At 35.2% G+C, this 15,717-nt stretch overlaps 1 protein-coding gene across 6 annotated transcripts in view; it reads left to right on the top strand.

Annotated features, from left to right (window-relative positions):
* The window catches only part of KCTD3 (potassium channel tetramerization domain containing 3), a 54,574-nt gene that overhangs the window by 24,463 nt on the left and 14,394 nt on the right, over positions 1–15,717 (top strand). For all 6 annotated transcript variants that reach the window (XM_034946902.4, XM_034946900.4, XM_055108137.2 and 3 more), the window contains 4 exons: positions 3,577–3,692; positions 10,193–10,280; positions 10,411–10,527; positions 12,455–12,625. In XM_034946902.4, coding sequence (XP_034802793.1) covers positions 3,577–3,692; positions 10,193–10,280; positions 10,411–10,527; positions 12,455–12,625 — 492 coding nt within the window. The remainder of the gene's footprint in view (positions 1–3,576; positions 3,693–10,192; positions 10,281–10,410; positions 10,528–12,454; positions 12,626–15,717) is intronic.

Here is a 15,717-nt window from a genome sequence, read left to right as displayed (position 1 = left end):
TGTACCTACTAACTCTAGCCTCAAGTTCTTCGCCTCCTCAGTTCAGGGAAATCATCTGTCTTTATTTGATATATTAGTCTGTTTTCACACTGCTGATAAAGACATACTCAAAACTGGGAAATTCACAAAAGAAAGAGGTTTAATTGGACTTACAGTTCCACATGGCTGGGGAGGCCTCACAGTCATGGCAGAAGGCAAGGAGGAGCAAGTCACATCTTATGTGGATGGCAGCAGGCAAAGAGAGCTTGTGCAGAGAAACTCCTGTTTTTAAAACCAGATCTTGTGAGACAATCCATTCCCTATCACAAGAACGACAAAGGAAAGACCTGTCCCCATGATTCAGTCATTTCCCATGGGGTTCCTCTCACAACACCTGGAAACTACAGGAGCTACAAGATGAGATTTGGGTGGGGCACAGAACCAAACTGTATCACTTAGGTCTCACCTTTCTATGCTGTGATAGAAAGTACTCTTATGCAGCAAGCCAGGGGGAATGTGGGGCTTGTCAGTGTGTTTCTGTCTCTCAGGTCCTCTGCTGCCTGTTGTCCAATACCTAAAAACAGTTGTTTCATATATTTTGTCCATTTTTTTGTTGTTGTTACTGCTGTTTTAAAGTGGAGAATAATCGGGTGCCATTTATTCTATCGTGATCGACAGCTTAAGTCCTCCCAAACAACTTTAAGAAAAGAAAATTTAACATAAAAAATTTTGAAATTATAATACACTGGTAATTAAACAGAAGGTAAACCAGTTGTGGTTTCTTTTTTCTTTTTCAAGTAGCTATTTGTAACATACCAATAAGTGAAAGAAATTTTATTACTTGCTTGGTGTTCAAAGGCTAATTTGATAGGTAGCTATGTTATGAGCTGGTACAATAGTAATTTGTTCATGCCCTGTAAAAGGAGCCATTTGTTGTTAACAAATGTTCTTCAGAACATGACAACACTATCCAAAGAAAATTGTTAGGGCTGGTATATCCATGATAAAGCTGGACTCCCTTCATTATAACTTAGATAAGACGAGAGTTACTGGGTTTCTGCTATAAGCAATATTTTACCAAGAGGGCCCCTTAAGACAGGAACTGGTCATTACTTCTGTTGTCTTCCCTGTCGCTGGTGCTCAGGATTGTTTAGCCTAAGCAGGAGTGACACTTTAAATTTCGTGAGACCATTCAGAGTGTCTTTCTTGATTTCTAGAACCTCATCCTCCTCTGGAGTAATCGATGTTAGTTGGTTTTCCTGTTTTCATTTCTGCCTTTCACATAGCCCATAATACTGAATATAGTTGGCTTCACATGTTCTAAAAAGACATGTTCACATTGTTTGTTATCATCATTAAAGTACTATTATGTAGAATCCCCAAAATTGTATACAACGTAAAATAATGACTTTATGCTTTGAAGTGGCAGGTTCATTTCTTAACCAATTCTGGGCAAAGGACTTAGCTTTGTGTGTGTGTGTTGTACTTTATTTTGTTCTAGTTTTTTGGGCTGAGATAATGTGTTTCATGCACATGCTTGTATAAATATGGATTTTATACATATAATTAAAAATGTTTATATAGAAGATACTTCTAGCAATACTTAGCAGGTTTTTTGTTTTGGTTTCTTTTTGTCATGTATCGTCTTCTTGCTAGATGCCTTGCTTTTACAAGACTGATTAAAAGTTTTCAAGGTGTTGTTTGTCGCTGGTCTTGTGTATAGTACAGTTCTGAACAAAAAGAGAATACCTAGCACCAGTATAAGATTCAAAAGAAGTCAGTAATCTTTCTGGCTTATGCTTTTAAAGCATGTTATAATTGCATTTAGTTGCTTTGTTTTTCGCATGAGTTCTTCAAGGTTTCATGCATTTTTTTTCTCAGCTAAATGCTGACGAAGTTGTCTGTATTGGCACAGGTACTTTTTAAAAATAAACTGATACTTGAAGCAGCCAACGATCTATATAAAACAGTATTGTAGAGGTGAGACTTATTTCCCAGCATTATTAGATAAAAATATATTTCCCATAAAGTGTTTTTCAAATGATTAAGATAATGCTATTTAAGTGCTAGAATTGGAATACAACTTTTTTTTTTTTTTTTTTTTTTTTTTTTTTTTTTTTTTGAGACAGTGTCTTGCTCTGTCACCCAGGCTGGAGTACAGTGGTGTGGTCTCGGCTCACTGTAACCTCTGCCTGTGGGTTTAAGCAATTCTCTTGCCACAGCCTCCCCAGTAGCTGGGATTACCGGCGTGTGCTACCATACCCAGCTAATTTTTGTATTTTTAGTAGAGATGGGGTTTCAGTGTGTTGCCCAGGCTGGTCTTGAACTCCTGACCTCAAGTGATCCACCCGCCCTGGCCTCCCAAAGTGCTGGGATTGCAGGCATGAGCCATCATGCCCGGCCGATTATAACATTTTTAAGCTCAAGTGATCATTGAAACATTTAGCTTAGACCCTATTTCGTAGTTGAGATAAGAACCAAAAAAGTGGCAAACAAAGGTACTCTGAGAGCCAGGATCCCAACCCCGGTTCTCCTGACTCCTAGTGCAGTACTCTGCTAAAGAGAGACAAATGTATAAGGCCAATATGCTGCACCAAGGTGAGCCTAGAATTCTCTGCTTAGGCATTGCTGGGTCTTTTGCTACTGATGTGTGATAGGTGCTGCTTACAACCTCTCTCACCTACACTTACTCTTCTGTTTGCTCTGATTCCCTGAGCTTGCCCATATTCAATCTCCCAATTTGATGGACTCCTATTAACCTTTAAAAACTCCAACTCAGATGGCTTCTTTTCTAAGATATATTTTCAACCCCCTTTACATACCCTTTTTACCCCATAGATACTATTATACCCTGTGCATCCTTCTGTTATTATTGTATCAAATTATAATTGGTTGCAGTTTTTTCTCTACTAAAGGGTAAGTTCTTAGTAATGTCTTGTCTTCTCGTGTTTTTTAATCCTAAAGCCTGATGTAGTGTCTTTTGAATTAATTAAATGGAGATTGCAGTGCTGGAAAACATGAGGTTTAAAAATAAGCTCTGAGTAAAAGGCCCGAATGTTTGTTTTTAGTATCATGTGACTTCTTGCTGCTTTTTTCTCCTTTTTGCTTATTTCCAGAATTTAGACACATTCTAGATAGTTAAGGCTGCCAAGTCTGTGTGTTCAGATCACTAGTTCTTAAATATCGGGTCCATGAGCAAGCTGCATATAACTCACCTATGGATTTTGTAACAATACAGTGGGTTTTCTGATTTAGTGAGTCTGGCATGGATCCCAGGATCCTTTTTGTTTTGTTTTGTTTATTTTAAATCTATCAATCAGGTTATTTTGATGATCAGCTGAGGTTAGGAACCAAGCTTCAGGATAAGGTGTTACAGCAGTATGAGATGGCTTGGAGCAGACTCTTCCTTGCTTTAGTAGTTCTGTAAGCTGCTTAAGAGCTTGTGAGTTTCTTATTTCTAGTCCCCAACACGTATAGCACATAGTTTATAGTAATGAGAATATAAATTAGTCACCTTTAAGATGTTTTTAATCCAGGTTTTGATTAATTCTAAAAATGGTGACTGATTAACCTTTTTATTTTTTATTGTCATTTAAGGAGTGTTCAGCCTGGGTGTTCCTGTAGATGCTCTCTTCTTTATTGGTAACCAGTTGGTGGCCACGAGTCATACAGGGAAAGTGGGAGTGTGGAATGCTGTCACTCAGCACTGGCAGGTTAGTTTAAAGCATATTGCAGAAGTGAAAATATTTCTGAAATGTATGCTGATTATGTATTTTTTTTCCTTGTAGAATTCATACTGTTTCTGGTTTTGGTTATACAAATATTGAATAAATGTAGTGGTAAATTTTTTTGCTAGATGCATATTTGAGCATATTTTCAAGAGTTTAAGTTACTTTGGAAAATAAGTGAGTTTTTTAAACTGTGGTTTTGCATTTCTCCATTTATTTTAAATGTTCGAAGTTCTATGCCTTGAGCATGGTAGTCCAGGCAAATTTTATTTCCAGAATAGGAGCACAGATCTGTGTGAAAACCCATAATCTGTTCAGAGATGATAGCATGCTAAATACTCTCAAGTACTTGAGAGGAATAAGAAAGAGATAAGACTTTAAAAAGGTTAATACCTGATTCTTAAAGGAAAGAGGAAAAAATTAAGGACTTTAAGCAGGGAGTGACATAATCAGATCCATGTTTTAGAAAGATAACAGTGGTTGCTAAAATGAAAAGTGGACTGGAGGTCAGGAGGGAATCTACTACAGCAATCCAGCAATCAAGAAGCAGAGCGCCTCAACTAATGGCAGTGGTGGTTGAGGTGGCAAAGATGAGTACATTTGAAGAATATTTCATAGACCTTCCTAAAATGACAGGTCTGCTGTCTGATTGATGTGAGAAATTAAAGGAAGAGAAATGTATTTCTAATTTTGGGTTTCTAGTTTGACAGTCCAGTAGCTAGTAGTATTTTGAATTGATAGGAAACATAGGAAGAGAAGCAGGCTGGTGGGTAGGGTGAAGAATTATTAGATTGATTAATATCTTTACTTTGAGATCCCTATGGTTGTTCAAGTGTAGATGTTAAGTATATAGTTGGAAGTACTCCTTTGGAATTTGGGAAAGAAGAAAGGGTGAGAAATATTTGGAGTCCATAATATTTATGTGATAAAAAATTAATAAGATTTTCCATTGAGTGGGTATATAGAAGAAATAAAAGTCAAAATTAGAACTCTGGGGGAACATTAGCATTTAAGGGGATAGGATAGACAACCAAGAGCCAAAGGGACACATTATATGATGGAGAAATGACATTAATTTTGGCAGTAGATATCATTTGCAAATATATATTAGTTAGGTGTTGGTGGAAGAAAGCTAGGTTGCAGGAAATGAGGAAGTAAAAGATCAGAGAAAAGAGACAGCAAATTCAAATACCTTTCAAGAAGTTTGGCGGTGAAGGAAAGCAGAGAATCCAAGTGATAGCTTAAGGATCAAGGCTGGTTTGAAAAAAAAGATAATTGGTGCTTTATTTTTCCTCTAGGTTAGGACAGGCTTGAGCACACTTGTAGCTAGAGAGGAGAGTTGCCAGAAGGACCTGAAGACTGAAAGAATGGAGATTATTTCCGGTCCCATAAAAGTCAAGAGTGTATATGGGATCTACAGCACAGCTAGAAAGGTTTGACCCAACAGGGAGTAGAGACATTTCTTTCTCTGTGACAGAAGGGTAAGGAAGGAGTAAAGAGAAAGACATTGAAGAATATTATCAAGTACTGCAAAGATTAATCGTACATTTGCAGTAGACCTGGGATCCCATGTAGTTCTTTAGTTACATAATCAAGGTAGATTTTAAGTATTTGAGTCAAATGAACCAGGTTTGTATGTAATCTTAAAAGTTTTTTGCAAAATCATCAGGACAGTTTCAATAAAATATTAATGAAAATGTTATAAAAGCGTTGACTCTGATTTGAGTAAGAAAAGTAAAAAAAAAAAAGAAATGTTTCAGTTTCTTGTTTCCCTTTTTTTGTTTAATTCCACCCCCTCGCCCACACACACAGAATTACGTTACAAAAGAAGATTAATAAGGAATTAATTGGTATTGTCAAATAGGTAGCCTAGGCTGTTACATAGCCTAATAGCAATTTTTAGGCACTGTTTCCCAAGTTGATATTTTAAATTTAGATTTATATTGGAAACATAGGTTATACATGTTTCATTCTCATATCAAAGTAGACAGCTTTGGAAGTTAGCTCTAGAAAGGCATTATGTACTTTACTTCCTAAAGAATCAGATAACTCTGTGTGTATTCTGAGAAATAGAGATCTTCAGCCATAGTACCATCTGAGTGATAGCCTAGCCTCTAAATACACAGTGGAGGCTGAGTTTGGGGAGGAAATATTGGTTCTGGGAACAAGAATTCAAAGTGAATTTCTGTGGTCTGATGGGCTAGGCTGGACAAGAATTTGGGAGACTTGTTTGATTTAGCTTCTCTCTTTCCTGTTGTGAGGCACCTGTAGCACTGATGTTTGAAGCAAACTTTTTTTGTGTTTGTGATAGGTTTACAGACCTCTGCATATTAGGAATAGGAATAAGGCAGGCATCCTAGGAATCCTAGGCCCACATTTTGTTGGGGAGAGAGGGGATTGACTTTTCAGTATTATGTCTTGACAGCTGTCTTAACTGTGGTCTGTTTGCTTACTTACAGAATTTATGGTAAGAAATATGAGATACTTACTTAGATTTAGACTTTCTAAATTTATATATAGAAATACTAGATACAAATATTGAAACAATGTATATTATTTATACTAAGTATTAAATTAAGTTAATTGACTAGTTTGTTTATACACACTTGCATACCACATACCAAACTAAAGGCTCTGGGATCTGGGATTTTAGCAAAAGTAGGAGGCATGATTTCATGGGACAGTAGAAATTGAGCCTCTTACAAAAATCTGAAGTTTTAAGTTTCTCAGTCCCTGAGAAGACTGGGAAAAGTTTGCCCAATAATCTTGGAACAAGAAAGTTTGATGTGTGTTTGGTGTCTTGGAATGGGAAAAGGAGATGCAAGAGGAAACCATTAGAAATTGAAACCAACATATTCAAATTAGGAGTGAATTGAAGCACAAAAACTTGCCTTTGTTCTATGAGAACTCCAATTTGAGAAACTGATCTAGGACTATTGACATTTCTAGATACAGATATGACACCAGTTAGAACACTTTCTCAGAAGAGAGCACACAAGAATCCTGTAGAAGGAGTAATTTCTACTAAAATAACCTCCCAAAACTTATAAACTTCATATGGAAACAAATAATGAAAAGTCATTAAACAAGAAAAAATTTGCAATCCCCAAATTGGAAATAATGGAACAATTAGAAAGCTGCTGTGTTGAAGGATTAGGACAAATCAGAAAATGGAGGGAAATAAAATACTGAAAATTAAAAGGTCATTGAAAAAAAATTTTTTAAATTTATTTAATGGTTAAATAGAAGCGCAGCTAAAAGAAAATTAGTAAATTGACAGACACATCTGAGAAAATCATTTCCAGTTGAGCCAAGAGTGAGATAGAAAATATGAAAAAGAAGGAAAAAGTGAGAAAGCATTTCAGATAGGAACAGACTAGAGGAGCCATATTGGAAAAGATAACAACTGCTAACATTTTGGAGAAATGAAAATGGGCATGAATTTATTGATTAAAGAAATGTACCAAGTTTTCGCAGCCTGAATGTTTAAATGTGCTATAATAAAAGATAAATTACGATAAAAAGTATTCACAGAATAGTGACAGTTTGCCTGTCATTAGACTTTGATCAGATTTCTCATCACCAGTGGTAGACACCAGAAGACGACAACGGGCATTCTCCAAATGGTAGAGAAAGTAACTTTCAGCCTAGGTTTTCATACACAGCAAAGCTATCATTCAAACCTGAATGAGAAGGGTTTTTTTTTCAGAGAGAATTTTTGAAAGGACTACTAAAGAAAAATGCTTTTTGAGAAGAACGTTATATTTGAAGGGGAAGAAATGGAATGCATTAAGCAGTGATTAGGAAAGATTTGGTAAATACGATGGTAAATTTAGATAAGTGATTATTTAAAAAGTAATGGACGAAGGTTAAAACATCCTGTAAAAAATAATGATAAGTTTACAGGTATAGAGATTGTAGTTAAAAGATTCTAGGGGCCCTATATGGGAAGATAGACTGGTATTTTAAAACTGTAAATTTAAATTTACATGTAGAAATTAGTGGTAATCACTGTGTGCTACCTTATAAGAGAAAAATCCACCTCCATTTTATATTTGTGACCACATGACTGAACCATGCATACTAATCAGTATGGTTTCTTGGATTCTTGCCATGAAGTTGTTAGGACGAAGAAGAGGAGGCCACACAGTGGCTGCTTCCTTGCTTGTGCTGGGAGAGAAGAACTCAGCAGTTGTAACTCACTGTAACTCTGCTTATCCTCTGCTTTCTCTGTTTTCCCATATGGAGGGGTAGACATGGAAAGAAAAGCAGGTCATGATTAAAGGTTACAGAAGAAGAAGTAGCAAGGCTTTAATCCTAGAGCCCATCCTCCCAGAGAATAAATGGTAAAAATGTTTGCCTTTGTGCCTTGGGAAGCGCTAGGCTTCTGCTGCTCTTTCATTGAAAAAAAAAAAAAAAAAAAAGTATCCAAAGGGAGAAGAATCTCATGGCCTTATCTGTCCCCATTTTCCTGCCATGAAGAATCTGGGGTAGGAGTTGAAGCCCTTTCCTTTAGTGCTAGAGCTAAAATGATTTAGCTAACTTGAGTAAGAAAATTAGTTAGTAGTGTGTAAAGCAGTCTCCCCTCCATCCTTTAGACATCTTTACTGATATCACTGAAAAGTACTCAATGTTTTCCTGGTGTAAAATGTTTTGGCATTGGCTTTAATTAAAAGCCTGACCTCAGGATAGGGCATGACGATTGAGTTCTTTGAGATATTTCTTGTGTAACTCATAACTGCATGACATTGAGAGGGTACAGAAATTAGGGTTATATACAGGAAGAGCTTAGAGGAATGATTATTTCCAAGTTTTAGTTATTTCTGTTTTTAATTAGAATGAACCTAGATTCTGTGCTTTTTTTACTTGCTCCTCAGATATTCCCTTTCCCCTTGCCCTACCTAACTCATAGTTGACTTCAGTCTTCAAGCTTCACTTCCTCTGTGAACCTTCCTTGATCTTTGCTCTTCACCCACCAGCATTGAGATGGCAATTCTTCCCCTCTCTCCTGTGATTGTATTGTAGTCTATTCTAGTGCCTGTCACACTATAATTGTCTTATTTTTCTTTCTCACAAGTTACCAGCTCCTAGAGAGCAAGGGGATACCTCACATCCCTTATCTCTAGTTCATTGTTTGTTTTCTTGGATAATAAGTGGTACATAAAGAGTACTTAAATGTTAAGCAGATAATGTTTAGATTTTTACTTTTCAAATGAAAGCCAGGTATAGTATATGAAAAGTAAAGGTCCCTTAACATTTTTAACTTTTAAATTATTGGAAATCTTTTAGACTTGTATGCAAAACTTGGTGTCTTAGTAATTCATTTAAATGTCATCTGTGAAGAAGCTTAACAGGCTTGTCTGGCCTGGCTGTAAACAGGGAAGATTCATTTTGATGAATAGTAGAATATCACTCTACTAAAATAGTATTGCAACTATCCTAGCAAACACATTTTTTTTTTTTTTTTTTTGGAGACCGAGTCTCACTCTGTTGCCCAGGCTGGAGTGCAGTGGCACAATACCCGCTCACCGCAACCTCTGCCTCCCAGGTTCAAGCAATTCTCCTGCCTCAGCCTCCCGAGCAGCTGGAATTACCGGCATGCGCCACTACGCCCAGCTAATTTTGTATATTTAGTAGAGACAGGGTTTCACCATGTTAGCTAGGCTGATCGAACTCCTGACCTCTGGTGATCCGCCTGCCTCGGCCTCCTGAAGTGCTGGGATTATAGGCATGAGCCACTGTGCCCACACTTTTTATGTTTTTTGTTTGTTTGCTTTTTGTTTTATTATGTGGTAAAACTCAAGCCCTTTGCTGTTTCTTTTAGCACAAATATGGGAAGGTATTAATTTGTAAACTAGATTGATTTTCCTAGAAAAACTAATTTTTTTATTCCTGTACTTTAAAAAAATAAATACAAATGAGACTTTGTTTGCCTTGCCATTTCCTAGAAAACAAGTAACCTTTAGCAAGGAGAATGAAAAATAGAGAATACCACCTTTTCAGAGAAATAATAAATTGTCAAGGGAGCAAGTACTTTCTGGAAATCAGTTGCTTTGTTTACTAGTTCTGATTCTGTCACTTGCTTACTGTGTAACTTTGGACAGGTCATTTAATCTCTTGTGTGAGAAAGGGAAAAGAGAGGGACCTGGTCAGACTTGGCCTTCCAGTTCTAGTGGGCTGCGATCTAGTGATCACATGCAAAAAAAGAGGAGACAACCCATCGAAATTGAGAAAGGAAAGTACTGCTGTGGGAAATATAATTTAAAAAAATATTTTGAAGGAAGCATATTGATGGTTTTCCTCTGTAGCATGTTTGTGTATATGTGTGTGCACGTGTGCACCTGAAGAAAGTTTATTCCCTAAGCCCTACTAAAATTGGATATTGGTTGCCTCTTTACCAGAAGAATCAAAGTTTTGAGGAAATTGACCAGAAAATAGAAATTATAATTACTATCTAACATCTGATAATACTCTCACTACATCAGGTTCAAGATGTTGTTCCTATTACTAGTTATGACACTGCTGGATCATTCCTTCTGCTTGGATGTAACAATGGATCAATATATTACATAGGTAAGTGTTCAGTCACTTAAAATGCTCCTGCTTAATGTAACTTTTTAAATGAGAACAAGAAAACATTACCTTTCAGTTTTAAATAGATATGCTATTTATTTTAATGCTGTTTAAAATTTTTATGTTTTAGATATGCAGAAGTTCCCCTTGCGAATGAAAGATAATGATCTTCTTGTAACTGAACTGTATCATGATCCTTCAAATGATGCTATTACTGCTCTGAGTGTTTACCTCACACCCAAAACAAGTTAGTACATGGCCAATTATATACATTCTTGACTTTTTATCTTTTTATTCATTAGTTTATTATGTGACTAGGTCAAATTAAACTGGTTTATTTCTTTTTGAGAACTGCAGTGCCTAAGGATTTCATCTCTACTAAGTCTAAAATTTGTATTCAGTTTTATACTGAAGTCAAACATGACCAGTAAACAAACATAATTTGAGGTGGAAAATTGGAACTTCCCTTACGCTGAATTGCATTTGTTGAGCCATATTATTATAATATTAGCTGAAATTTCAAAAAAAAAAAATTCTGCACATTTGTCTTCTATTAAAATAACTAATTTTTCACTTAAAAATTAGGAGCTTTTTAAAAAATAAAAAGTTCTTAGACTACTACTGGAAACTAAGCTTATTTTCTTGGGAATTTAAAAATTTAAGCTGTAGAAAAAAGGCATTTTATAACTTTCAGTGCATTTTAGAGGCCATTGCAATAAAAGTAACAGACTAGTTCTGTAAAGTAGTAAGAATTTTTGTATTCTGGAGTAAAAGATAAGCACAAATGGGAAATTTAAAATTTATCTGTAATGAAAGGGGTTCTAAGAAACAATATGTATTCAGTAATACTAATAGGTTTGGACGTGCTACTTATATAAGTCATCATTTCATTTAAGTTATTAAAAGAAACCATAATTTTTAGTATGAAAGAAATATTCAAGAGTATACCTATGAATTTGACTGAAACCATAGTAGGACTTAAATTGTATTGCTCTAGAAATAGGGTTTAGTAAACCATGGATTTCTAGCCAAGCTGGCTCTTTTTGATACCACTGTCTTTGGCTGTTTTTATGCCACAATGACAGAATTGAGAGGTTGTGACAGAGACAGTGTGGCATGCAGAGTTTAAAATGTTTACTACTTGGCCCCTTACGGAAAGTGTACCAACCCCTGCTCTAGAATGAGCTGTGGATTTTTTTTTAAATCTAGTTAAAAGGCAGGCATAAAACTGGGAAAGTTTTACAAATCAAAGCACTTCTTTTGTAGTGGCAGGGGGATTTTAAGGCATGAAAAATGGAGTCATCTTTCTGGTTCTAGGAAGTGTTTTTCATGACATGCTTTTTTTCCTTTGATTCAAGTATTTTCAGATGAATCAGTTAGTAAAACTAGAACAGCCAGTAAAGCTAAGATGTTCTCTATCCATGAAGCTTTTAAGAGTATAGGTCACTGAATTTTTTCCTATCTAAATTTGCAATGGGGTCTGGGCACTTTTTGAAAAAAAGAAAACAAAAGACACAGCTGAACCTTAGATGATTAGAAGAAACAACATATTTTAAGTATGATGTAAGCAATGTAATGGGTATGTTTATTCCCTAGCACAGTGTTTTGAAACTTAAATAGTATATTTAATGCTTGATTATTTGAGAATGATTTAGTATTGTAGTTTAAGTAAAGCAGATGGTAATTCTAGGCTAGACATAATAAGGAATATTGCTTTTGGAATACTATGCTGTTTCAGTAGTGTTCTTGGCATGGCAGATTTATGAATTCTTTAAACTATGTTGAGTACCTACGGTGTCTCAGGCACTCTGTGAGGTGACAGATAAAAAGATGGTTATGATTCAGTCTTTGTCAATAAGGAATAGAAGTAGCTAGACATAGAAATAAGTACAGAATTAGTGTGTTATAATTACTGTGATAGAACCTAATAGTGCAAGGCAGGAGGTGAATAGTTACATCTTGGAGTGAGGGTTAGGAAAAGATTTATCAAGGAAATAATGATTTTAAGATGACCGGAGAAGTCTTAAGATTTTTTTTTTTTACTGAACTGGATTTGGGGCTGATATAAACAGTGAATCCAGCTCTGCCTGTTTTATCATAGGGAAGCTTTGCGAGGGTAGCTTTTTTATTATCGTTCCATATTGTATCACCTGTCAACTCTTGACTTTATATAGGTGTCAGTGGTAACTGGATCGAGATCGCCTATGGTACGAGCTCTGGAGCAGTACGAGTGATTGTACAACACCCAGAGACAGTTGGGTCAGGTCCTCAGCTTTTTCAGACTTTCACAGTTCACCGAAGTCCCGTAACAAAAATCATGCTATCAGAGAAGCATCTTGTATCAGGTAAAATGATTTCATTATACTGGTAAGGAACTTGGCTCTGTGTGTTATTTTCATTAAAAGAATGAAAACGCAGTGTTTATGTGAGAAAAATATACTAAAAGAAGTACTAGAAAAGTTTAATGACTGAAGAAATTATGATTGTCTTGTAAAGATTTCTTTGAGCTGGTCGTGGTGGCTCATGCCTATAAATCCTAGCAGTTTAGGAGTCCAAGGCAGGTGGATTGGTTTAGCCCAGGAGTTGAAGACTAGCCTGGGCAACATGGTGAAACCCCACCTCTACCAAAAAAGAGGAAAACAAAAAAAAGATGTTTTTTATTTTACCTGGTTTTAATATACTTAAATTTAGGAGATGTGATTTTTTTTTTTTTTTTTTTGCTCTCTTGGCATATCTTATTGCAAAATATTTATTATGACCCTGCTAAGAGGAATTTTTATTAAATTTTTCAAGTTGTACTTTTAATATAAATTGGGTTGATTATATTATGGTTTAATGCTAAAACTGTAGATTTAAATGTGTATTTTGATATTTTGTCATCTCAAAAATAATAAAAATTACAATTGTAGAGATTATTTGAAGAAAATAAGCTTTTCTTGGGTTTGTAGTTCTTCATAATCATATAAAATTTTTAAATACTAATTGGATACATAAAAAATTAAATACTAATTTTCAAGTTTAACGAATAGTACTTTCTGATTACAAAGTAAAATTCTATTGAAGAAATTCATTGTGTATGGAAGATGATTTCTAAAAGACTTTGTGAAAATTGCATTGTGAGTTGGGTATGTCAGTAAAGCTTGCTTTCTAGAGGAGTCTTACATTAACTCCTTTTGTAGAGCAGTTCTTGCCCAACTTAAAATTTTTACAAACATGGTTTTCATGTATCAGATTTGTTTTTGTGAAGGCTGGCTAGAAGATAATGCATCTTTTGTGAAAGATGTAGTGAAAGTTTCTCAATCTAATTAAACACCATGTGGAGCTGAAATTCAGTCCATAGCTGAATGATTATGCTTTTATTGAATGTGTAATTGTTTGTGGTATAAGTATGCCTTGCTAAAACAGTCTCTGTTAGGTTTTCATAAAACATTACTCCCCTGCCCCACTGAGGAGTTTCTAACTCTTGCTGGTTCCTCATCTTTTGCACAATTGCTGAGTGTTGGATTGCCCTTGAGCTCTTTCTTGGACTCTGTATTCTTTATCTGCACTTTCCCAGTTATTTGAATAGTAATTATATGTCAGTGGTTCCCAAACTTTCCTCCACCTATGACCATCCAAAGAGTTCCAAACCCTGTATATCCAGTGTCTGGATCTCTGGTTGTATGTTTAATAGGCATCTCAAATTTAAGTAGGACAAAATAGAACTTAATGATTTCTCCCTCAAAAGCCATCTTAGTATACAGTATCACCATCTACTTATCTACTCAAGCTGAAAATCTAGGAATCACCCTTGATTTCTCCCTTTCTTTCACCTCCTACATAGTACAATTCATCAGTAAGTCCTGTTGGTTTTGCTGCTACATTATGTCACAAATCCAGTCACTTTTCATTGCTGTCAGTCTAGTGTCTCACGTCATCATCCTTTCTCCCCTAGATGACTGTAGTAACTTCTCAACTTTTCCCTCTCTATGGTACATGTTCCACACAGCAGCCAGAAGCATCTTTTAGAAACGCAAACGAAGTTTGATTCCTGATGGCTTCTAATTGTATTTAGAATAAATTTAAATTTCTACCATAGCCTGTATGGCTTTTCTTGTTCTAGATTCTACCTACCTTTAAAATTTCTTCCCAATCCCATGTCACTTTTCTCATTGCTGATAACACTCTAACCTGTTGGCTTTTCTGTTTCTTAAAAATGCCTTCGAACTTTTGTGTTTGTTCTTTTTATTTGAAATGGTTTGCCCATAGGTATTTGTTTGACTGCATTCTTGTCATTCTGGTGCCGTTTCAAAGCCCTTCTCAATGAGTGCCCCTTGGCCACCTGCTTTAAATTAAATTAGCCAAACCTCTGTCCAACAATAACTTTCTCTAACGGTACCTTGCTTTGTTTTCTTCATAGCTTTATCACTTATTCATTTATTTGCTTGTTTATTATCTCTATCTCTTCTAGAAAATTCTCCAATAGCAGAAACTTTGTTGTGTTCTCAGCACTTAGCATAATTCTGACACGTAAAAGATGCTGAATAAATGTTATGAAATAAGGCAACTCAATTCTCTGAGAAAATGGGCCGTTTTGAAGGGTTATTGTGATGTTTAGATGATAATGTATAGAGATACTCTGTAATAATTGCTATTATTTTGGTGGTTATAATGTTATTGTGGGATGTGATACCAAGGAACTACTTTGTAAAACTTGTATTTCAACATCAGATATTTCATGTAGGTTTGAAACTTTTGTAAGTTTGTCAAGAGAAATATCCTTTTTAACAAAAAATCTGGAGTATTTTGTGTATACTCAGTTATGTTATTCTGCCACCTGGTGGATATTAACACATATGTAATGACATTGTTTTCCCTATAGTGCATTTTAATCCCTTAAAGAAAAACTTTGGATAATGACTAATATTAGCAAAATTGACGTAATTGTCCAATTGAATCAACTAAAAATATTTAAATTATTTTTCTGAATCCTAGTAAGCTTAGTAGTGAAATCAGGAAATGATTTCCCGTGAAACTAAATAGCCTAGAACAAAATGTCCCCTTTTCACCAGAAAACTGACAGTCTAATAATTGAGAATTTTGTTATATAAGAATAGAAAGTACACAGATGTTACTTATTGCTGTTTGCCAAAATTAAATTTCTTTCTAAAGTTTTGTTTAAAATATGTGTAACTGTAGAATATGTAACACATTTTTACCCAGTAGTAAATATTATGTATGTGTGTATATAAGAAATTTTAGATACTTTCCTAATATTTACTGATGAGTTCATAGTTCATTGCTAATAATAACAGATTTTCTAAAATCATAAATGGCAAAATCAGTATATTTTTTATTAAAGCATGCCAAAAAAAGTAGTTTTTGCATTAGTGATACACTTTATGGTGTATATTTTCAAATAGAGTATCTACTCAGACAAAAAAAAGTAGAGCTAGAC

Source organism: Pan paniscus, chromosome 1 (assembly GCF_029289425.2).
Source record: "Pan paniscus chromosome 1, NHGRI_mPanPan1-v2.0_pri, whole genome shotgun sequence".
Classification (NCBI taxonomy): Eukaryota; Metazoa; Chordata; class Mammalia; order Primates; family Hominidae; genus Pan; species Pan paniscus.
Note: the sequence above shows the minus strand (reverse complement) of the source record. Positions and strands in the feature narration are given on the sequence as shown.